At 42.2% G+C, this 25,236-nt stretch overlaps 1 protein-coding gene across 1 annotated transcript in view; it reads left to right on the top strand.

Moving 5' to 3' along the window:
• The window catches only part of ADGRG2 (adhesion G protein-coupled receptor G2), a 92,743-nt gene that overhangs the window by 59,669 nt on the left and 7,838 nt on the right, over nucleotides 1-25,236 (top strand). Inside the window, exons 11-25 of the mRNA XM_066356889.1 lie at nucleotides 719-758; nucleotides 1,222-1,259; nucleotides 2,820-2,914; nucleotides 3,448-3,514; nucleotides 3,988-4,373; nucleotides 7,024-7,195; nucleotides 7,371-7,527; nucleotides 8,986-9,129; nucleotides 9,792-9,914; nucleotides 10,517-10,562; nucleotides 10,687-10,790; nucleotides 11,648-11,769; nucleotides 16,484-16,752; nucleotides 22,581-22,680; nucleotides 23,174-23,457. Of these exons, the coding sequence (XP_066212986.1) occupies nucleotides 719-758; nucleotides 1,222-1,259; nucleotides 2,820-2,914; nucleotides 3,448-3,514; nucleotides 3,988-4,373; nucleotides 7,024-7,195; nucleotides 7,371-7,527; nucleotides 8,986-9,129; nucleotides 9,792-9,914; nucleotides 10,517-10,562; nucleotides 10,687-10,790; nucleotides 11,648-11,769; nucleotides 16,484-16,752; nucleotides 22,581-22,680; nucleotides 23,174-23,457 (2,147 nt within the window). The remainder of the gene's footprint in view (nucleotides 1-718; nucleotides 759-1,221; nucleotides 1,260-2,819; nucleotides 2,915-3,447; nucleotides 3,515-3,987; nucleotides 4,374-7,023; nucleotides 7,196-7,370; nucleotides 7,528-8,985; nucleotides 9,130-9,791; nucleotides 9,915-10,516; nucleotides 10,563-10,686; nucleotides 10,791-11,647; nucleotides 11,770-16,483; nucleotides 16,753-22,580; nucleotides 22,681-23,173; nucleotides 23,458-25,236) is intronic.

Raw genomic sequence — 25,236 nt, 5'->3', positions numbered from 1 at the left:
GTTACGTGGGGTTGTCCTGTACATTGTAGGATGTGTAACAGATCCATGGTCTCCACTCACTAGATGCCAGTAGCATCTCACCCCCAATTGCGACAAGAAAAAGATGTCTCTAGCTAGTGCCAGATGTCTCCTGGGGGGCAGAGTCACCCCAGCTTGAGAAGCACTGCATTAAAGTGGATTTTTAAACTGGATTTATTTCATCTTAACCTCACATGAAACTCTCCCGGATTGGAGAAATACAAGTGTTGTTGGAGAGTGATTGGAGGAGAGGAGTGAGGGAAATTCCGAAGGAGGAGTTGTGAGGAGGGGCAGGCAGGGGCAGCTGGAGAGGGCGTGAGGGAATCAAAGGCCCAGGGTCTGCAGGCTGAGTGGCTGGCACGTCTCAGAAACTTTCCCTCAGCCAGCCAGCTCTTCCTCTGGCCCTCTGCCAGAAGCTGCCTGGAAGTTTCAGTAGCCTGATAAGTAATAAAATTGTTCAACCATAATTTCTATCTTGCAATTATTGGCTATTACCAATACAGCCTCTGTCTGGTTAGTTTCTCGTCATATAAATAATTTCTTTTTCCCACATAGGAATCTCTATAATTACCCAGTGTTTCTTCAAAGTGAACACTGCAAGCAATAAATATATGCTTGATGTATTTGTTAAAAATATATTTGTTTAGAATTTAACACCACCAATGGTCTCCTTCATGTCAATTTCTCACTTTGTTAACAGACGAACAGACCTCAACAAAACCCTGCAAACCCTAAGTGAGGTAATCGTATACACCCTGTACCTTGTTTATAATTGTTGTTTGAGGGAAGGCATGGGGCTCTGCATTCCCAGGGAGATATATGTTCAAATTTCCCCAAGTCAGTCATGTAAAAGAGTGAATGGATTGGTTCTATTCCTCCAAAAATTAAAACTAGGCACAATGGATGGACATTACAAGGAGGTGGATTTTCTCTCACGTAAAAACCCAAAGTTTCTTAAAACAAGAGCCCCAGGAGAATGACCACTTTGATGTGATAGTGAGCTCCCTGACACTAGAGGTTTATAAACAGAACCTATACAGTCTGAACAGCTTTGCTCATGTCAGGAATCTGGTAGGAATGGGAATGGACAATCCCTAGGGGTTCTTGTGGCTCTAAGAGTCAATGATGCTGTGATTAGTCCAGGGTTGTCTTGTCTGATACTTTCAACTGTCAAAGTAACATGTCTATTTTTGTTTGTTTCAGACTTATTTTATAGTGTGTGCTACAGCAGAAGCTCAAAGGTCAGTTATTTTTGATACTTTTATAAATCTCATTATTTCTTTACTCAAGAGAAATAAAGTATTGAGGAGTCTTAGGTTGCAAAATCAAAGGCATTCTTCTAAAATAAATACATATTAATGGCATTTTAGATATATGTATTTTTATTCTTCCAAACACTCATCAGTCTGTTACAACCATCTTTTCATTTCTTTATGAAGCACAGCGGGGTGGGTGGTGTTGGGCTGCTGGCCTCTGGTTCCATGAGGCTAAGGATCATCAATGTCCTTAGCCCCAGGGGCCACCAACATGACCAGGAAGTGGCTCCTAGTGGTCCAGTCAGAGTTAAGGACAATCAGAGAAGAAAGAACACAATTTGGAACAAGAGAGAAGAAGGAAAGGGAAGAAAAATATTGGAAAGAGAGAGAAAAGGAGAAATTAAAAAGTGCACGCAGAGGTGAATCAGAGATTGCCCGACACTTTTTTTTTTTAATTTTATTTTATTTTTATTTTTTTTACAGAGACAGAGTCAGAGTGAGGGATAGACAGGGACAGACAGACAGGAACAGAGAGATGAGAAGTATCAATCATTAGTTTTTCGTTGCGCATTGCGACACCTTAGTTGTTCATTGATTGCTTTCTCATATGTGCCTTGACCACGGGCCTTCAGCAGACCGAGTAACCCCTTGCTCGAGCCAGCGACCTTGGGCCCAAGCTGGTGAGCTTTTTGCTCAAGCCAGATGAGCCCGCGCTCAATCTGGCAACCTCGGGGTCTCGAACCTGGGTCTTCCACATCCCAGTCTGATGCTCTATCCACTGCGCCACCGCCTGGTCAGGCTGCCCGACACTTTTTTGATGTTTGCACAGAGTATCTTAAATTGTGTCTACTGGATGTCCTGGCTGCCTAAGCCAAGCGAATGACCTAAAAAATGACCATCAAACTACTCATTGGTACAAATGATGGCAAGTCTTCCATGAAATTTTATATCAAATCCCTATCCACTTATATATATTTAGTTCATTTCACATACCTCTTTTTTTTTTTTTTTGCAATAATAGCATTTTTCATCTAAACCAAGAATAAAGTACAAAGAAACCAGAGAGAATGTCTTAAATTCCCAGTTATCTGACAATCTAGATTGTACTGCCAGAGAGATTTTGGATTTAAGAGACCTTGATATTCATCTAGGCTGGTATTTGAAAGGGCTCCTATATGGAAACTCAAATGCCTACAGAAGCCAGGCAAGTAGCCAGCTGAGGGTAAGGCTCTAGATGTCAAGATGCTTGTCTCTGTAGCCAAGTTTCACCCCGGCCTGTTCATTGTATGGCGGGCAAAATAATCAGCAGCTGTGTGTGGTCAGAGGGTCTCTGGTTTGCAGCTTCTGTGAATGTAAACCGCTATAAATTTCTTGTCCTATAGTCTTTTGGATAAAGTTCAGACCATAGTAGGTGGGTGTGTACAAGCTTATAGGGTAACATTGTCACTGTCTCCCTTCCTCACTCTAAGTTTAAGAAAGCAATTACAAATATGGAGATAGGTTTCCAATTAGTAACATTCTGGTTGCATATATTTCTCTTGATAGCACATTAAACTGTACATTCACAATAAAACTGAACAAGACCATGGACATATGTTCCAGAATGGTGGCTTTGGAAGGAGTAAAGATTCGCCCAATGGGTAAGTTTTCTCTATCTTTATAGCTATGTTCATTTTCATATGGCTTTGATGGGTTCTTTTTAAAATTGAAAATATAATTAATAAGTTTATGCACGGTACAACTTTCTGTTTTAACCCTTTTGTCCTTGGGCAGTTTTCAAGGAGCTCTAAAAGGTGATTTTTCTTGCTTTCTTAATAAAATTTCAGTATACTATATTTGAAAACATGATAATCCCTGTTAAGAAGGAGAGATCTATTTGGAGTGTTCAATCACTTGCTGCTGGGATCTAAATGTTTACTTCTGAATTCCTCTTAGGAGTTGCTAAAGAGTGATTGATATTGTGTACATATAATCTTCTCAAAATTATTCACTCACTATTTTTGAGTACCCACTATGTATATGTGACATCCAGTTTATTTTATCACCTGTTTTAGGTAAATGCTCTTTAAAATGCAGTCAGTTTAAGAACTGTAATACTTGATGGATCTGAGCTGCTATCTTTACTTATTCTTGACCATGCATTTTCTTCTTTCTTTCCTTTTGTCTCCTCCAGAACAGTGCTGCTGTTCTGTCAGAATACCCTGCCCTTCCTCCCCAGAAGAATTAGAAAAACTGCAGTGGTATGTAGCAAACATGCTGACCCTTTTCTTAAAAAAAATTTTTTTTTAATTGACATGTTGGCTAAAGAATTTTGAAATTTTGACAATGAATAAAGGCTTTCCATTTCAGCACGTCTCAAATGTTACTGCAAATATCAATCACTGAAGAACCTGTTAAAATGTAGATTCTGAACCAGTAGGTCTGGGCAGGGCCTGAGATTCTGCATTTCTAATAGGCTCCCTGCTGAAGCCAGTGTTGCTGGTTCCTGGACTTCCCACACCATAGAGCAGGGCTTCTCAGGCCTGGCTGCATATTGGGACCATCTGGGGGGGTTAAAAACACTGATGCCTGCCTCCCACCCTTAGAGATGCTGATATCATTGGTCTGGGGTGCAGCCTGGAGTTCAGGGTGGTGTCAGATGGTTGCCAGGGGAGATTCACCTCTCTGTAGCTCATTTGTGTCTCACGTGCATCTCTCTGATTCTTTCCTTTAGTGACTTGCAGAATCCAATTACGTGTCCTGTTGGTGGTTATCCACATGGCCCACCAGTTTCTTCCGGCAATTTCATCCCAGTTGCTCCTCAGGCCACTGTTCTTTCCCGGGTCTCCAGTGACTTCTCTTTAGCTAAGCATCTAGCTCATCCATCCGTCATCACCCAGAGCCCAACAGGAGTGATTCACGTTTCTTCTCTGCAGCCCTCAGCTCCCATAGTCTCTAGCCCTACCATTCACATGCCCACCCAGTCTGGAACTCTATCTTCTCCTGCTCCCCAAACGGATCTTTCCCACACCCTGACACCTGTGCAATCCTCACTTCCCACTCCCACCACGTCTGCCCCTGAGAGTGGCATCACGACCAGCACACCTCCTAACAGGACAGGTAAATATGAGGAGCCAAGCTGTGCCTGTGTTTGTTGTCATTCTGACTACCTGAAATACAGCTGCCAGACTCCCAAATCAAGATATCCGTAATAAGTTCACATCCAGCCTTTCTTTTTATGATGTCTGCTTATTTCAAGAGCTTTCTTTCAGGCATTCACAGAACACTGATATGGCTGAGTGTAAGTGTTTTGGCCAAGACTGGAGAAATAGCTCTGAGGCAAACACAGATCTCATTTTGTCTAGATGATTTATTTTATAGGGGTTTTTTTTTCTCTTACAAAAGGTTTTTGAGTCACCGTCTTCAACATTCTGAAGTCAAAACTTTTGAACAGTTAAACACAGTACCTCCATTTAGACAGAAAAGAAAACGAAAACCAAATCAACGGTGTTCTCACAAACCAGTCAGTCCCAGAGAGACAGGCTGGGACTGAGCCCAGGCGGCCGAGGAGGGAGAGACCTTCAGAAGGCTGGGCGTGGGGCTGCACGGGCCTTCACAGGATGAGCCCGTTAGCGCCTCCAAGCAGAGCACCTAGCGCGCTCTCCTTAAACATGAAAATAGCCACACTAAGCGCACTTGGCTGAGAACAATGGTGTACAGGAGAATGCCACGGAAACTGCCCAAGGCTCCCCAGAAACAAAGCCGGTGTAGGGTAAGGATAAAGGGGAGAAGGAAGAGAGCACAAAAATATCTGGGCACTCTCCAGAGTCTCAATTCAGTGAGTGAGAAGCAGGTCTTCCTCGAGAATTAAGGTGGTTTGAGGCAAAGCCAGATTCTGGGTGACATGAGATGGCAGCTGAGGCAGTGGTCCCACAGTGCCAGCTCCCCAGGACATTTAGAACTTCTGCCAAGTGACTTGATATTTCTTCAAATTTGGACTGCTCTCTCTTAAGTAATTTGCAAAATAAATATGGACATTTTAGGCCAAATTGTAAAATCATTGGGGCCCTAGTTAAGAGAAGGTTTAATGGCTGATGAAGAATGAGGTAAAATTGAGTTCATTAGCCTGAGCCTAAAATGCTCACCTTTCCAAAGCTATCCTCACTGACCCTTAGACTCCACCTGACAGGCTACACAGAAAGGCCAGCAAGGTGGCCTCTTATGTCTGTGCTTCTGCTCCCAAGACTTGGGTTTCAGGCAAAGAGACAACAGAAGCAAAGTGATACATGTGTTGAGATATTACCGGGTAGCTAAACGGTGGATAGAACCTAAGGGTTCCGCAGGAGAGGAATGCTGAGACATTGATATTCTCACAATGACTCATGTAACACAATGACTATTACACAGCGATTCATAACAACAGCTAGACAGAAACGTGGCCATTTTTCAAGTCTTGAGTAAAGTGAAAATAATACTAGTTGGCACACCATGTTTACAATAGTATCTTACATAACACATGGATAAAGATTAGACAGGAATATGCAAAATAAGAAATAGGATGATGTTAAGTGATCAAATTAAGAGACCTTTTTGTTGTTAGACAGCTTTTTTATCAGTTTCCCAATTAAAAACACTATTAAAAATCAGGCGTACAGCTGGTAGTTAAACTATGAATTTCATAATATTATCTTTTCCACAAAAAATACTCCTAGCCACCCATATAAAATCTTGTACATGCCTGACCAGGCGGTAGTGCAGTGGATAGAGCCTCGGACTGGGATGCAGAGGACCCAGGTTCGAGACCCCGAGGTCACCAGCTTGAGCGCGGGCTCATCTGGTTTGAGCAAACCTCACCAGCTTGGACCCAAGGTCGCTGGCTCGAGCAAGGGGTTACTCCGTCTGCTGAAGGCCCACGGTCAAGGCACATATGAGAAAGCAATCAATGAACAACTAAGATGTCGCAGTGTGCAACGAAAAACTGATGATTGATGCTTCTCATCTCTCCAGACTGTCTGTCTGTCACTGTCTATCCCTCTCTCTGACTCTGTCTCTGAAAAAAAAAATCTTGTACACATGACAGAAATTAAATACAAGTATATTTATGCTTGTATGAATACACACTAAATACACTGATGTGCTTTACACTTTTTTAGTTGGGTTTCTTGAAGTATAATTTACACCCAGTAAAATTCATCCAGTTCTTAAGGATGAATGGAAATTGTATAGTTCTGTGTGGTTGAATGAACACCCAGTTCTGTAACCACCATCATGATACCAGAGATCCTTTGTATCCTTCTGCAATCAACCCCCTGTCCACTATGCCCAGCCCCTGGCCACCACTGAGCTGTTTTGTTTCCCTACACTGTACTTTTGGTTTTTTCAGAATGTCACACGAAGGTAATTATACAGTATGTAGCCTTCTGAGTCTGGCATTTCTCACTTAATGTAATACATTGGAGAAATGGAAATCCATCCATGTTGTTGCACGTTTCAGTAGCTTATTCTCTTTCTTACTGAATAATATAGCTCACTGTAGATGGACCAGTTTGTTTATCCATTCTGCAGCTGATGGACATTTGGGTTGTTTCCAGATTGGGACTGTCATGAAAAAGGCCGCTATAAACATTCATGAACAAGTCTTCTTAAGATATGTTTTCATTTTCCTGGGGCAAATACCTAGGAGTGGGTTTGCCAGATCACAGAGTCTATGTTTCTTTGTCGGTAAGTTTTTCAGTATGTGTTCAGAAAGTAATTTGGCTCTCTCTTGTAGAAATTCTTCATACCAGCAGCATCAATGTTTCTGATCTTGAGAACCAAGTGTCTCAGATGGAGACAGCTCTGTCGTTAGGCAGCTTGGAGCCTAACCTTGCAGAAGAAATGATACACAAAGTCAGCAAACTGCTTCGTTCTCCACCCGCCTTGCTGGCTCCTCTGGCCCAAAGGTATGACTTAGCAAACCGACCCTACAGTGATTACGAAGCTTCTTACATGATTAATTATAACCAAGTATTTTTCTCTCACAATGAGTTTCATAATGACTTAAGTTGCAACTCTGTGTTCTGCTTAGAATGGGGAAAAGTGGGAGACCTGAATTTGAACTGCCACTTATCTTTACAGATTGTTAAAAGTAGTGGATGACATTGGCTTACAGCTGAATTTTTCAACCAAGAACATAAGTCTAACCTCCCCTTCTTTGGCTCTGGCTGTGATCAGAGTGAATTCCAGTAATTTCAACACAACTACCTTTGCTGCCCAAGACCCTGCAAATCTTCAGGTACATCTTAATTTAGTGTGGGAACAGCCTTTGCTTGCTTACGATATATTGTATTGTATATCACGGGATCGAGTCTTGAATATGGATATGAGTATACGATTGAGGCAATTACTGCTTATAGTCAGGGGTGATATTCAACAATGAGGCACCACAGAATCAAAAAATAAATGACATTGGTCTTGGCTGGAGCAGGATCTCAGAGGTCCTTGTTGCACCCAGTATTAACTCTTTAGCAGCTGGATTATGGAAGTCTGGGAGTGTGAGTTGCGGGAAGTGTCTGGTGGAGGGTTCTCGGTAGTTGGGAGAGAGCAGGGACATCAGCTATTTACCAAAACCCATTCCAATATTTTTTTTGTATTTTTCTGAAGTTGGAAACGGGGAGGCAGTCAGATAGACTCCTGCATGCGCCCGACTGGGATCCACCCGGCATGCCCACCAGGGGGCAATGCTCTGCCCATCTGGGGCGTCGCTCTGTTGCAACCAGAGCCATTCTAGCACCTGAGGCAGAGGCCATAGAGCCATCCCCAGTGCCTGGGTCAACTTTGCTCCAATGGAGCCTTGGCTGCGGGAGGGGAAGAGAGAGACAGAGAGGAAGGAGAGGGGGAGGGGTGGAGAAGCAGATGGGCGCTTCTCCTGTGTGCCCTGGCCTGGAATCGAACCCGGGACTCCTGCACGCCAGGCCGACGCTCTACCACTGAGCCAACCGGCCAGGGCTTCCAATATTTTTTAAAAGATTTTATTTATTGATTTTTAGAAAGAGGAGAGAGAGAAAGTGGGGTAGGAGTGGGAGGCATCAACTCATAGTAGTAGTTGCTTCTGGTATGTGCCTTGACCGAGCAAGCCTGGGGTTTTGAACCGGTGACCTCAGCATTCCAGGTTGACGCCTTATCCACTGCATGTCAGGCCTATTCCAATATTTTAACAAGTGTTATGATTACACTGGTGTGAACAGTGGTACTGAATGTCAATCCTACTTCGCGTTGTTGCCTGTCCACCTATCAGAGGGATCGGGGACTCAAAACACCCAAGTAAAATCAAGTCCTGCCTTTTCATTTTATAATCTTCACTTGACAAGTTTAGTGCATGTGGTTCTGTGAAGACTTTGCCCTAATAAGTCACCAAGTTGGCGTGTTTCTGCTATGGTCTCCCTGGGGTCTGCAATTAGCCTGCACTTCCCCTCCCCCCACGTTTACTGAGATATAATTGACATATAATAACCTGCACTTTCTGACTATTTCTGTGCATCCTTAAAATGTTTTCTTTCCTGCTCCACGGCCTCCTCTCCCTGTCACAGGTCCCCTCAAATTTTGCAGCAATCAGAGAAACAAGAACTGATTCTACAGAGATACCACAGATAAATGTCCCTACATGATTCTCCATCTTAAATAGTTGTTGTGTTTTATAACTCTGCATTCTACTAGCCCCAGACATTTCTATTATCTTTTACTTGATTTTCAGGTTTCTTTGGAAACTGAGGCTCCTGAGGATAGTATTGGCGTTATTTCTCTGCCCTCATCACTGATGAGTAATTTGCCAGCTAATGATACAGAGCTAGCTTCCAGGGTTCAGTTCAACTTTTTTGAAACACCCGCCCTGTTTCAGGTAAAGTTGCCGCTAACTGCTTTGGCTTAGGTTTTATTTGGGAGTGGGAGACTTATGCTTCTTTTTTTCTTCACATATCTTAAGCCTGTGATATGTCAAAAGAATTTCTGAAAAGCTGCAGTTTGTTTTTAAACAGGCCCTAATGATACTAGTGATGATATATAACAATAACTGATATTTAACGTTTACCAATGCCAAGCACTATACTGAGCACTCAGAAATCTTAACTCTAATCCTCTCAATAACTCTGTGAGAAGGAAACTACTAAACTATTATTTCTATCTTACAGATGAGGACATGGAGGCACAGAGAGGTTAACTAACTTGCTCAAGGACACACAGCTTAAATGGCTTAATGTTGTGCTCACTTTCGCAGCACATATATTAAATGGCTTAATGTTATGTTACCTCTAAGATTCGTGAAAGTACTGTAGTGTCAGTCTGTGAAATTTAACTTGATATTTAGAGCATTGTATAGTATAACAAGCTCTGCTTCTAATTATGGTCCTTGAAAAAGTCACTTTACTCCCTGACTCCAATTTTTGATCTAGGTCGTAAAATAAACATGTGGACTAAATAGTCCTTAGGGTCCCTTCAAGCTCTAAAACTCTCTGATAACATTCGGTTTTCCCTTGCCACCCTGTTGATTCTTTGGTTTGCTAGGACCCTTCCCTGGAGAACCTGTCTCTGATCAGCTACGTGATATCATCGAGTGTTGCGAATCTGACTGTCAAGAACTTGACAAGAAACGTGACGGTTACATTAAAGCACATCGACCAAAGCCAGGTGGGAGAGGCCTGTCTGGGCTGTTCATTGACCAGAAAGAAACACCTTGTGCAAACTATATCTGGAAGACTTGGCCTGTAAAAGGAGATCCAGCAGACCCTTAAAACTCAGGGCAGTGTGTAACTCACACAGCCACTCCGTTGGGTTTTAGCATACCTAATAACTGACCACCTGGTTTCCAAGACGGAGCAATGCAAAAGCAAGCTCTTATCCACTGCCGGATTTCAGTGCATTTCAACCTGAGGCCGCAGGTCTGTTTTCCCCTCCAAAGAGAAAACATCTCTCACTTCAGTTCACAATGACCATCACCTGTGATCTCACTACTCAAAGTGGGGTCAGCAGACTCTTAGGCCCCACCCCAGACCGTGTGAATCAGAGTATGCATTTTAAAAAGGCCTCAAGATGATTCCTAAGCATAATTACTCAGTTTAAGCAGTGTTCTCCTATATAAAGACTCAGTTGCTTCTAGGGACCAGTATAAAATGTTTCTAAAAATTAAGAATGAGATCCTGAAATAAAAAACATATCATAGTTTTTTTTAAATTGCTTTTGTTTTTTCAGTTCAGTAAATTAATTATTTGTGATGTATCTTTCTACCGCAGGATGACTTAACAGTAAGATGCGTATTTTGGGACTTGGGCAGAAATGGTAGGTTCCGGTCATCCTTTTTCAAAATCTTGAGTGGGTGAGGGGAGGACGCATAGGGGAGGAAGGACAGTCATTGGTGTTGGGGCTTTGCTGATGGAACAGACACTCTTCCCAATGCCAACAGGTGGCAGAGGAGGTTGGTCACCCGATGGCTGCTCCGTCAAGGACAGGAGGCCAAATGAAACCATCTGCACCTGTAGCCACCTTACAAGCTTCGGCATCCTACTGGTAATCTATCCACACTCTCCGTATAAGTACCGCGCGCTAACGGATTGCGCCACTGGAGCTCCAATCCACACTCTCTGGCCGTAGATTCTGGACCTGAGGGGTAGCTGGGCATCATACCATGATGTCTAATCTGCGGATGACTTTGATAGATCAGCAGATATGATATTGTGGTAGAGTTATAGACCAATGAAATTACTCTTCTAATAAGCAAATGCACTTGAAGGATAATACTTGAATGTGGAAACATTTTTTCCCATTCTATTTTTACATTTAAATTTCATCACTCATTTAAATAGATAGGAGGATTGGAGAATTTGGATTAAAATGGGTAATAAAAATGGTTTAGTTTGCAATGTACTTTAAAGTTTTTATAAAACACACTGACATAAGTTATCTTATTTAAATCCCCCATAGGCCTGCAAGATAGGTAGAATGAGGTATTATTGTTATTGTCATTTTAATGACATCAGAATTAAGACTCATTTGTTAGGTAATTGTCTACAGTTATAGAACTGAGAAATATAAGGCCCAGAAACCAAATTCAAAGCTTTAGACTCCTTGCTCAGTGCTTCTCCGGCATACCATAATACACTGATAAAATACATGGGGTTTAGAGTCAGCCAGACCTGAATTTGTTTCCTGGCTCCTCTGCTTCATAGCTGTGTGATCTTGGACAAATTACTTAGCTTCTCTGGGCCTCAATTTCATTATCTTTAACTAATGATAATAATTATGGCTACCTTATTTGTTTGTTGAATGAATATGGATAGGCACTTAGGATACTCAATCAATATATAAATCATGACTTTTATTTACTTTAAAATATTTGATCTTGAAAACAATATTTTATTTTCTAGGACCTATCTCGAACATCCTTACCAGCGGCTCAAATGATGGCTCTGACGTTTATCACATATGTTGGTTGTGGGCTTTCATCAATTTTTCTGTCAGTTACTCTTATAACCTACATAGCCTTTGAGTGAGTATCCATAATTGAAAACTTGGGTTGTAGGATACAGTGCTCACCTCCATTGCCAAAATGTATCAATTAAGTGTGCTCCTGCCTGACCAGGTGGTGGTACAGTGGATACAGCATCAAACTGGGACGCGGAGGACCCAGGGTCAAAACCCCAAGGTCACTGGCTTGAGCGTGGGCTCATCTGGCTTGAGTATGGGGTCACAGACATGACCCCATGGTTGCTGGCTTGAGCCCAAAGGTCATTGGCTTGAGCTCAAGGTTGCTGGCTTGAGCAAGGAGTCACTCGCTCTGCTGTAGCCCCCCGGTCAAGGCACATATGAGAAAGCAGTCAGTGAACAACTAAGATGCCACAACGAAGAATTGATGCTTCTCATCTCTCTCCCTTTCTGTCTGTCCCTATCTGTCCTCTAACTCTCTCTCTCTCTCTCTCTCTTAAAAATAAATTTAAAAAGTGAGCTCCTCAGCCTACCCTATCCTATATATCTATCTAGTGGAATTACCTATATGTAGAACTTCATGGGACTTTTTGTTTTATATACTCGATTCCTTTTTTTTTTTTTTATTGTATTTATTTTTAATGGGGTGACATCAGTAAATCAAGATACATATATTCAAAGATAACATGTCCAGGTTATCTTAAAGTTCAATTATGTTGCATACCCATCACCCAAAGTCAGATTGTCCTGTCACCCTCTATCTAGTTCTCTTTGTGCCCCTCCCCCTCCCCCTTCCCTCTCCCTCTCCTCCCTCCCCCCGTAACCACCACACTCTTATCAATGTCTCTTGGTCTCACTTTTATGTCCCATCTATGTATGGAAAAATGCAGTTCCTGGTTTTTTCTGATTTACTTATTTCACTCCATATAATGTTGTCAAGGTCCCACCATTTTGCTATAAATGTCGATTCCTTTCATTAGTCTATGCACTCACTGAAGGAAGGGGTTGTGTCATCTTTGTATCCTAAAATCATGCAGGGGCCCTGGCCGGTTGGCTCAGTGGTAGAGCGTCGGCCTGGCGTGCAGAAGTCCCGGGTTCAATTCCTGGCCAGGGCACACAGGAGAAGCGCCCATTTGCTTCTCCACCCCTCCCCCTCTCCTTCCTCTCTGTCTCTCTCTTCCCCTCCCGCAGCCAAGGCTCCATTGGAGCAAAGATGGCCTGGGCGCTGGGGATGGCTCCTTGGCCTCTGCCCCAGGCACTAGAGTGGCTCTGGTCGCAACAGAGCGACGCCCCCTGGTGGGCAGAGCGTCGCCCCCTGGTGGGCGTGCCCGGTGGATCCCGGTCGGGCGCATGCGGGAGTCTGTCTGACTGTCTCTCTCCGTTTCCAGCTTCAGAAAAATACAAAAAAAAAAATCATGCAGGGAACTTAGTTGACATTAAGTATGAAATGAAAGATTGATGAAGACCCTGAAACTCAACAGCTTACAATTTGAAATAGACCATAGAGCCATGTATAACATAACAGCTATATTTAAAATACTATGTTTCTAAATTATACCTAGCAAACACAAAGGATTAAATGCATTAATACCTGCAGGTTGAAGAAGAATAAAGAATATAAAACCTCACTAAAAAATATAGATACTTGGTGAGTGTGGCTTTGTAGGTCAAAGCAAAATGACATTCCAAATAACAGGATTTCCTTGTTGGCTTACAGAAAGGTCCTTTTGTTCACTTTTTTGGGGGAGGATTCCAACAAATTCTGTTGGAAAAGAAGAAAACAGACATTTTTATTACATTAACTAAACAAAACAATATGTAAGTTCTGGATGTATATTTTGGACCCTGATCAAGAAATGTACAAATTTACTTTGAATGCCAAACTTAGGGTCCAGCTGTGACTATAGATCTTCTAGTGGACCTTTGAAAATATTATTAATGAGACTAAATTACCATAAAGTCAGCCAATACTCAGAATGATTTCACCAGCTCTAATTTCACACACATAAACATGTACATGTTATCAATTGGCTATATTTTCCTATGCCTGTTTCATTTAGCTATGGTATATACTCTTCTTTCTATGATCTCATTTTACCTAATATCACAAGATAGCAGGGAAATCTGGCTCTGTTTTAAAGATCTGAATATAGGAGCCTATTCTATGAGAAGAAACAGCAATGCTTCTAGAAGTAGTTTGGGAGAAGCTGGGGGGGCTGCTCAGTAGATTCCACTACAAACTATTTAAAAGGTTGGGTCAACAGTCAGCATGTAAAAGTTTCACAGAAATGCAAACACAAGTTTTCCATATGGTTCCACTGATGATTCTGTTTAGATTTTTCCTTTGTTTTTGGCTTTAATGCTTACACACACACACTCAAAGAGAAGAAATTTACACATATGTAAGAGTCCCCCCCCATCCAGTTTTCCTGTCTGCAGTTTTAGTTACCTGGATTCAACTCCACTCCAAAAAATATTAAATGGAAAATTCCAGAAATAATCGATTCATAAGTTTTAACTTGCACACCATTCTGAGTAAGTAGCATGATGAAATCTCACACAATACTTCTCCATCCTGTCCCGAATATGAATCATCTCTTTGTCCAATATATCCATGCTGTATATATACACTGCTCGCAAAAATTAGGGGATAGTTTATCGCTTCATATTCATTTTGAAATATCTCCTAATTTTTGTGAGCAGTATACTATTCACCCATTAGTCGCTTAGTAGACATCTTGGTATCACAGTGCTTGTGTTCAAGTGACCCTTATTTGACTTAATAATGGCTCCAAAGCACAAGAGTAGTGATGCTGACAATTCAGATATGCCAAAAGGAAGCTTTAAAGTGCTTCATTTAAGTTAAAACATAAAAGGTCTCAAGTTAATGAGACAAGAAAAATATGTTCTAAGGTTACTAAGATTTACAGTAAGAACGAATCTTCTATCTGTGAAATTATGAAGAGGGAAAAAGCAATCTGTGCTAGTTTCGCTGTTGTACTTCAAACTGAAAAAGGTACAGCCACAAAAGTGCTTAGTTAAGATGGAAAAGGCGCCCTGGCCGGTTTGCTCAGCGGTAGAGCGTCGGCCTGGCGTGCGGGGGACCCGGGTTCGATTCCCAGCCAGGGCACATAGGAGAAGCGCCCATTTGCTTCTCCACCCCCCCTCCTTCCTCTCTGTCTCTCTCTTCCCCTCCGCAGCCAAGGCTCCATTGGAGCAAAGATGGCCCGGGCGCTGGGGATGGCTCCTCGGCCTCTGCCCCAGGTGCTAGAGTGGCTCTGGTCGCAGCAGAGCAACGCCCCGGAGGGGCAGAGCATCGCCCCCTGGTGGGCAGAGCGTCACCCCTGGTGGGCGTGCCAGGTGGATCCCGGTCGGGCACATGTGGGAGTCTGTCTGACTATCTCTCCCTGTTTCCAGCTTCAGAAAAAAAAAAAAAAAAGATGGAAAAGGCAGCCTGACCAGGTGGTGGCGCAGTGGATAAAGCATCAGACTGGGACACAGAGGACCCAGGTTCGAGACCCCGAGGTCACTGTCTTGAGTGCAGGTTCACCAGCTTGAGCGTGGAATCATAGACCTGACCCTATGGTTGCTGGCTTGAGCCCAAAAGTTGCTGGCTTGAAGCTGAAGGTTGCCGGCTTGAGCCCAAGGTCACTGGCTTGAGCAAGGGGTCACTCAGACCCCTTGGTCAAGACACATATGAGAAAGCAATCAATGAACAACTAAGGAACTGCGACAAAGAATTGATGCTTCTAATATCTCTCTCTCCTTTCCTGTCTGTCCCTGTCCCTCTCTCTGACTCTCCCTCTGTCTCTGTCAAAAAAAATGACGGAAAAGGCATTAAATTTGTGGGTAGAAGACATGAACAGAAAAGATATTGCAATGGTAATATGTTGCACCAGAAAGCATTGAGTCTATTGTAGGAAGACTTCAGCAAGGGATCCCCTGAAACAAGTAACACCAACCCAAGTAAGGGATGGGTAACACAGATCCAGGAATAGGTCTGGACTGAAAAATATATATAAACTGCTGGAGAAAGAGAGACACCACATTCACATAACTTTTATTTTTTTTTTATTTTTTTGGTATTTTTCTGAAATTGGAAATGGGGAGGCAGTCAGACAGACTCTTGCATATGCCTGACCTGGGTCCACCCGGCATACCCACCAGAGGGCAATGTTCTGCCCATCTGGGGTGTTGCTCTGTTGCAACCAGAGCCATTCTAGCGCCTGGGGCAGAGGCCAAGGAGCCATCCCCAGCGCCCGGGCCAACTTTGCTCCAATGGAGCCTTGGCTGCGGGAGGGGAAGAGAGAGACAGAGAGGAAGGAGAGGGGGAGGGGTGGAGAAACAGATGGGCGCTTCTCCTGTATGCCCTGACCTGGAATCGAACCCGGGACTCCTGCACACCAGGCCGATGCTCTACCGCTGAGCCAACTGGCCAGGGTCACTTTTACTTTTGTTATAATATTTTTTAATATTTTATATATTTTTATTGTTATACTTGTTCTATTTTATTAGTTATTTTTGTTAATGTCTTACTGTGCCTAATTTATAAATTAAACTTTATCATAGGTGTGTATGCATAGAAAAAACATAGTCTATACAGGGTTTGGCACTATCCACAGTTCCAAGCATTCACTGGGGGTCTTGGAATGTATTCTCTGTAGATAAGAGGGGATACTATAGCCCTTAACCAAAGAATAAAAATAAATTGCTTAAACTCATAAATGGTCACATAAGGAAAATGTGATGCTAATTCTTTTCTTGTCCTTTCCTTTTAGAAAGATCCGGAGGGATTACCCTTCCAAAATTCTCATCCAGCTTTGTGCAGCTCTGCTCCTGCTGAATCTGGCTTTCCTCTTGGACTCATGGGTTGCTCTGTATGACATGCGAGTCCTCTGCATCTCAGCAGCTGCATTTTTACATTATTTTCTCTTGGTCTCATTTACGTGGATGGGCCTAGAAGCATTCCATATGTATCTGGCCCTTGTCAAAGTGTTTAATACTTACATCCGAAAATACATCCTTAAATTCTGCATTGTCGGTTGGGGTATGTATAATTTGCTTACACATTATTGCCTCTGCTTTCTCTTTTTCTCCAGTGTTTTGATTTGTAATCACATAGAGACAATGTTGAAACAGGTCACACTTGGTAGATTTCTATAACAGCTCTATTCTCCTCACATGTTGCACTGCCCAAAGAGCAACCTTGTCTAGTCTCTTTCTGGAACACCTGTACATCTCCCCTGGATTGATTATAAACATAAAACTCTTAGGAGCGCTTCCAGTCAAGATGATAGAGTAGATAAATGCTGTACTCACATATTCCCACGAACACATCAAAATTACAACCAAACTACAGAACAGCCATCATTGAGAACCACCTGAAGTTTAGCTGAACAGAAGTCCTATAACTTAAATATAAAGAAGCCACATCAAGACTGGTAAGAGAGGTGAAAATGCAGAACATGCTGGTCCCTCCAGCACTGTAGCATCAACTTGCTAGAAAGGTGCCAGGGACATAGAAGAGGTACTGAATTGTCTGACTTTAGGATAAGGGCTGGAGGAACAACTTTCTCCCAAATAGATGTACTGGCAGAAGCCATTGTTCCTTTGCAGATCCCTCCCCTACAGGGAGAAGTGGGCACCATATCTGAGTTTCTATCAACCTGGCTAACACTGTTCACCCTGACCTGGTGATTTCCTGAGACCCTGTCCCACCCAACTTGCAAGCCCACTAGAGCTTCCAGCTGCTTTTCCATCAAAAGGCTTGTCTTGGCTCCTGCTGCAGTCTTCCCTAAAACCTCTCAAAGGTTCACAAACCACAAGCAAGTGGCATCTGGCTTTGGCATGCTCTATACCTCTTGCTAAGCAGCCCTAACCAGAGCACTAGTGGTAGCTGGCCTCGGTTCTCAGCTTGGCTTCTCCCAGGCACCACCAATTCCAGTACAGGTGGCAACCATCTGCAGATCAGTTTGTAGCTCATACTGGGCAGCCCCAGACAAGGCACAGGCAGTGACTGACCTTGGCCCCAAACTCTAAGAAGGCCCCAGAGCCAGCATACCCAGTGGACAGCTTCAGCCACACCAGGGCACTACCCAACCACCTCCACAAGCGATACACTTACAGAGCAGACTGAAGCAAGTCCTGTTTTATGGGGTGAGCCCAATTACAGTAGCTCCTCTGCTGTAATTACAGCCAGTCCTCACAGCCAACTGGCCTGGGGCTTAATCCCTCCCATTTATGTGCCAACAGCAATCAAGGCTCAACTACAATAGAAGATTGCACACAGGCCATACCTAGGGCCCACCTGGTCTCTACAGGACAATCCACAGGACACTTATTATATAAGGCCACCCTACCAAGACTGGGAGATGTAGCAACTCTACCTAGTACATAGAAACAAACACAGGGATGCAACCAAAATATGAAGACAAAGAAACATGTCCTAAATGAAAAAAAAAGGACCAAACTCCAGAAAAAGAACTAAACATAGTGGAGAGAAGCAATCAATCCATCAGATGCAGAATTCAAAACACTAGTTATAAGGATCTCATAAACTTAAGGGAAGAATAGATTAACTCACTGAGATCTTCAACAAAGAGATATAAATCATAAAAATTAAGAAAGAAAACATTAAAAAAGAATCATTCAGAAATGAAGAATACATTAGAAGGAATCAATGGTAGATTAGATGAAGCAGAGGATTGAACCAGCAATTTGAAAGATAAGGTAGCAGAAAATACCCAATCAGAACAGCAAAAAGAAAAAGAACACCCCCCCCAAATGAAGATAGTTTAAAGGGACTCAAGGACAACATGAAGTGTACCAACATTCACATCATGGGGGTGCCAGAAGGAGAAAAGAGACAGAAAGGAATTGAAAACCTATTTGAGCCTGACCTGTGCTGGTGCAGTGGATAAAGCATTGACCTGGAATGCTGAGGTCACCAGTTTTAAACCCTGGGCTTGCTTGGCAAAGGCACATATAGGAGTTGATTCTCCCTGTTCCTCCCCCCTTCTCTCTCTCTCTCTCTCTCTCTCTCTCTCTCTCTCTCTTTCTCTCTCTCTTTCTCTCACGCTCCCCTCTAAAATGAATAAAGTCTTTTAAAAAACCTATTTTGAAAAAAAGGACAGAAAATTTCACTAACTTTTCAAATGAAATAGACACACAAGTCCAGGAAGTGCAGAGAGCCCCAAATACTATGAACCCAAAGAGGCCAACTTTAAAGCCAGTAGCCACGGCCACCATCACAGCCACCTGGCCCATGCAGGTTCACATTTGATTTGGACAGATGGTAATGAAACAACAGAGCCAAGAACTGGTGGGCCATTACCTTTAATCCTAGCTTGCACCCGGTGGGCAAGAAATAAACACACAGTGGGAAAACACGTCCCTTTCCATTCAGGGCTCCCAAAGCCAGTGACTTATCCAAGTTTCCTAGAATCAAAGTTTTCTACCTCACCAGCCTTATTCACCTCTGTTCTCCATCTCCTTCTCTCTGCACAAACTCTGCACAAACTGGCTTCTCCTTCAGCACTCCGCCATCTGGGCTGCTTCTTCTCTCCTCCACATGGCCTTTTTCTGCTCTGCTCCAGTGTGGGCTCCTCTGCCCCATTTTATAGTGCAGAAATCAAAACCTTTAATCCAATATACAAACAAGGAAGTCTCTGATACAAAGTCACTTATCTGAGGCATAATGGAATTCCTCATGAAAGTACACCACCCCACATCATGCAACAGTCAAGGGTGTGCAGAAAAGCTTAGTTTTGAAAAGATCTTAGTATTAAAAGGGTGGGAAAGGCTTAGTCTTAAAACTAAGCCTTAGGCTATAATGAGCCTGCCTGCTTATAGCCTGCCCCCCACACCCAATGCAAACTATAAGCTAAACTATAAGCGAGCAAACATATATATCATATTTACAAACTTATTTGACCAACACCGATACCAAGACACATCATAATTAAAATGTCAAAGGACAAAGACAATGAGAGAATCTTAAAAGCAGCAAGAGGAAAGCAGTTACCTTCAAGGGAGCTCCCACAAGACTGTCAGCTGATTTCTCAACAGAAACTTGACATGTCAGAAAAGATTGGCACAAAATATTCAAAATGATGAAAAGCAAAGACCCGAGACCAAGATTACTATACTCAGGAAGGCTATAATTTAGAATTGAAGGACAGATAAAAGGCTTCCTAGACAAGAATAAGCTAAAGGAGTTCATCACCACCAAACCAGTATTACAAGATCTACTTAAAAAGAAAAATGGCCCTGACCGGGTGACTAGTGGACAGAGTGTCATCCTGACACACTGAGGTCATTGATTCAATCCCTAGTCAGGACACATATGAGAAGTAACCAGTGGGTGCATAACTAAATGTAACAACTAACAGATCAATGAGTTGATGCCTCTCTCTCTCTCATCAATGGAAAAACTTTTTAAAAAGAAAAAAAAAGATCAAAATATGAATACAAGTTCAATAAATACATATTTATCAACAATTACTGTAAATGCAAATGGATTAAATGTTCCAATCAAAAGACACAAGGTAGCTGAATAGATAAGAAAACAAGACCCGTACATATGCTGTCTACAAGAGACTCACATCTGATTGAAAGATACACACAGACTGAAAGTAAAGGGATAGAAAAAGATATTTCATAAAAATAAAACCTGGTTCGTTTCTGCAAGGTCACTTCCTTTAGGGGATGTCAGAGGTTTCCCAGGCCAATTACCTAACTGGTGTTGATAAGGCGATTCCTGACTGACGGGTGTTAAGATTCCATTTCTGGGAAAGGTGAAACTGTAATTAAGTCTCAGTTTGGTGACATAGGGCTTAGCATAAGCAACTGCTTTTAAGGCCTGTTGACTTCTTTTTAACACTTTCCAAGGCAGCCAGTAACAATTTTCTAAAGCTCTAGAGTTCTGTGTTTTCCCTTAAGTTAATAATTTGGCTCTATGTTGGCACTTACTTAGTGGTCTTGGTTTTACTCTCTTGGGCAAATAATTAATAATAATTAATATAATAAAAATAATAAAATAATTATTAATAATAATAATAATGGGCTGACAGCTCTTCTGCCAAAGAGTCCTTTAGATAATCTATAAGTAATATGTAACATTACGTATAATGCCCCGTTTTTCAGTGTATTTTCACACAAGTAACCCCATGAAGACAAGTTAGTGAGGTTAGCAAGGCAGTTATTGCAATCTCCAGCTGAAAGTGATGACATAATTTCCCGCAGGTCACACAGCTCACGACCAGCTGAGCCTGTCTTTCGGATTTCTCATGTATATCCCTTCCACTGTGTTCCAGATGCAATCCCTCCCAAACTCCCTCCTCTACCTCAGGCTAAATGTTCCTTTGAATATTCCCTACACAACAGGATTGCAGACCCTTTACCACCCTTGTCACTCTGCCTAAGATTATATCTTTGTGAAGAATAACAGAACACCTTTCCAGAAAGATAAGTCACTTCTTCCCAGAAAAATAAGTCACTGCTTCTGACAATGGCACAAATTCTGTCAAATTCTGTCTTTGTATAATCCTGAAAGGTGAGATTCCCTTGTCAAGGACTAGCTCCATGCTACCAATATCTTATATTTAGATAAGTGTCTTACTTTGGAAGTCATATGAAAGTGTATCCAGAAAGTACAAATATAAAAGGGTTAAATGGAATATTATGTTAGATTTTCCCAGGAACCCCAACCTGTCTATGAAAATGAATTTTTTTTATACCCCATAGCCTTGAGATTCGGTGTCAGGCTGGCCTGTGTGAGGTGATTTCATGGGCTCAGGTGGTGGGTGATGGGGCAAAGGGATGAGAAACCAGCATAGTGGCAGTCATCACCCCCAAATCAGCCAGGTCAGGCTCCTGAATCCATCAATGGGTTACAGCAGTGGCAGTCAACCTGGTCCCTACCGCCCACTAGTGGGCATTCCAGCTTTCATGGTGGGCGGTAGCAGAGCAACCAAAGTATAAATAAAAAGATAGATTTAACTATAGTAAGTTGTTTTATAAAGATTGATTCTGCCAAACTTAGCAAAAATCCAACATAAAGTACTTGGTAAGTAATTATTATTATATGCTTTAACTTGCTGTAACTCTGCTTTATAAATTTTATAAAGTAAAGTTACTTCCCTACTTTATAAATCACCATAACTGTGGAACCGGTGGGCGGTTAGAAAATTTTACTACTAACAGAGATACAAAAGTGGGCGGTAGGAATAAAAAGGTTGACTACCCCTGGGTTACAGATAATCAGTTGAGGACTTTTCAGTTCATAAAGATTTGCCAGGACTTGCTGGTAATCCTAGTAAGTTGAATATGACTTACATTTAGTTTACATTTTGGAGTCCTTCACTTTGCCTCTCACATGACACTTAAAATGATATCCCAGGCATGTATAAGATAAGGGTAGCACTAGCTATCGTGGACAAACCCTGAAATCTCAGGAGATACTTTCTCACTCGTGCACAGCCCAGTTAGCAGGAGCAGTGGGCTCTCTTGTCCTGCAGTTATTCAGGACCCAGCCTCTGGGGAGTCTGCTCTGTCTCAAGACAGAGCTTCCAAGATTGCCCTGAACTTGGGAGAAAAGACAATGGAGGGCCTCGCAGGATTTTATGCAACAGGCCTAGAGGTAGAGCAGATCACATCTGTCCCTATCCCACTGGCCAAGACCTAGTCATGTGGCCACATACACCTAGTTACAAGGGAGGCTGGGAGATGTCCAGCCATGTGCCAAGGAAGAAGAGAAACTTGGTTTGGTGAACAGTTCACCAGGCCTTTCTGCCAGGAGAAAATAGTAATCTCTATTCTTTCTTCCCACCACCTGTCGTTATTAGAATCATGTGACCAATGTCTCCTATCTTCTAGGAGTACCAGCCGTGGTTGTTACCACTGTCCTGATTACATCTACAGATAACTACGGGCTCGGGTCCTACGGGAAATTCCCGAGTGGCTCACCTGACGACTTGTGAGTACAAAGCCCCCAAGGGAATGTTGAGTGAACTGGAAAACAGGATTCTCCAAGAAAGTGGAGGATCTGTCAGCATACCTACTCCAGCCCTCGTCGTAATAAAATCCAGTAACATTTACAGCAAACTTCGCATATTATATACATATATAAATATGTATAAATATGTAAAAATGAAATACCAGTTATCTTATGTTAGTAAAGACTCATGGAATAAAGTTACTAAGATTTAAAGGGAGCAAAATCCTGAATGTTTTCAAAGAATAATTTTAAATACTTTCAGTCACCAGGTATCCTAAAATAAACTCTCAGGTGTTTTGTTTTTTTTTTCCTAGAGATATAAGTGGTTGTGGAAACAGTGGTTTTATCATTTTGTTTTCTTTTTTACTTGTAGGAAATGTTTCAGTAAAATATTAATTCACTGTATCATTTTGAACCATATTTCAGTGCTGTGATATGTTTTCTCTTTTTACCCCCCCTTCCCAAATTACAGTTGTTGGATCAACAGCAATGCTGTATTCTATATTACAGTTGTGGGATATTTCTGTGTAATATTTTTGCTGAACGTCAGCATGTTCATCGTGGTCCTCGTCCAGCTCTGTCGAATTAAAAAGAAGAAACAACTGGGAGCCCAGCGAAAAACCAGTATTCAAGACCTCAGGAGTGTTGCGGGCCTTACATTTTTACTGGGAATTACTTGGGGCTTTGCCTTCTTTGCCTGGGGACCAGTTAATGTCACCTTCATGTATCTCTTTGCTATCTTCAACACCTTACAAGGTAAGCTCTTACAGCACTAAATCTGCACTGAATGATCCCAGCTGAACTTAAAAATACCACTACTTAAGAGTATCTTCAAAGTGGTTTGCTTAGTAGCTTAAGATATGTACATTGAACAACAGATTTCTCTTTGAGAAAGGGTGCTTTGAGGTTGTTGGAAGAAAGGTGTCCCCTAAATTCAAGAAGTGCTACTTTCTTCCTCCTTTCTCATGATCTCATCAAAGAGGATATATACTGAGGGGCCCTGCCACGAATTCTTTCTGGGACTCAATTATTTTTCCTTCACTTGGTTCCTTACTTTTTTCAAACTCTCTATTAAAATAGGACATCTATACAGAAAGTGCATATGCCATCGATGTCCCTGTGAGGTCTCACCGCCACACCCTCCCTGGTCTGTGTTTGACTGGAAGACAAGAATAAGAGTGCAGCCAGTGGCCAGAGCCCAGTGGCAGCAGCCAGGCCCAGGGGCTAATTCTGAGAAGTTGCTCTGCTGGGACCCGCAGCGGGAAAGGGGCAGGCTTTGTGTGGCACCCTTACTTCACAGCTTCCTATCTGGAAATGAAGCCCAGGCTGTAGTCATTTCGAACCCTCTTAGCCGTATTCTTTGGAAAAGCAAATTACTAATTCTTTTAGACCAGTGTTATAAAAGACTTGTCACTTCTGATTTTTTATTATTAATTTTAATTCATTGTGTTAACATGGATTCAAGTGTCCCACTCAATATAACACCCTCACCCCCACCCCCGTGTCCCCCATTACACCCTCTTTGCCCCCCTCCCTCTAACTCCCTCCCCCATTCCCTGTGGGACTTGCTGTCCTGTTGTCTGTATCTCTGTGTTGTGTATGTATAGTTTCCCTAATCCCTTCACCTTCTCTGATCCCGTCCCCTCATCCCCCTTCCCTCTGACAGCTGTCCCTCTGCTCCCTGTGACCCCGCCTCTGCCTCTGTTCCATTCCTCAGTTCACTGTGTTCATTAGATTCCACATGTAAGTGACATCATATATTTGTCTTTCTCTGCCTGGCTTATAACCAAAATTTATAAAGAACTTCTAAAACTCTGATTAATTTTTAATGGAAGTACAGTACTTGGGCACTAAAAGCAGAGCAGTTTATACGTTTAATTACAATAACAATCACTGATGTCCTTTGGTTTCCCTTTATTCCAAATCCTCTGCTGGGATGTGTTCTCATCTACTTGTTTTCATCTTTTCCTGTTGCTCTTAGCTCCAATAGCATCCTCCTGTAGTTCTATCAGGCAATAGATTATTTTGTGTTTTCAAAGAAAACCCAACCTGAGATTGAATTCAAATGCCTAACTTAGTTGTTAGTTCTGATTTTATTTGGAGGCAACCAGTTAATAAACTTGTTGGTTACATACAATTGTTCATTTGAACCTACAGTGTACCAGTTCCTGAATCGGTATATCTAGGTGTTGCACTACATAGTATTATACAGAAAAGTTTATTTGCCAACAATGGCATACTATAAGGGAGAGACACTTTAAGAGAAAAAAGATATGCTCAGATCACACTAATCATAAAAACGAAAGCGAAGTACCTACCCCCCACATATTTAATGTGGAAACCGAACCTGCCTCTTTCTCTTCATTCCCCCAGAATGTCTATTCATTAGAATATGAAAGGATAGAAGAAATGTACTGTTTCATTTACAGAAGGGATCCTAATTTGCAGGGCTTTGGTGTTGATTAAAGGAGAGACGTGTATAGGCTCTGATTTGGGACTTGGGTACCCCTACTGTGATCTCTCTCATACATGCCA

The sequence above is a fragment of the Saccopteryx leptura genome, chromosome X (genome assembly GCF_036850995.1).
Source record: "Saccopteryx leptura isolate mSacLep1 chromosome X, mSacLep1_pri_phased_curated, whole genome shotgun sequence".
Classification (NCBI taxonomy): domain Eukaryota; kingdom Metazoa; phylum Chordata; class Mammalia; order Chiroptera; family Emballonuridae; genus Saccopteryx; species Saccopteryx leptura.
The sequence above is the reverse complement of the archived record's forward strand: the minus strand, read 5'-3'. Positions and strand labels throughout refer to the sequence as shown.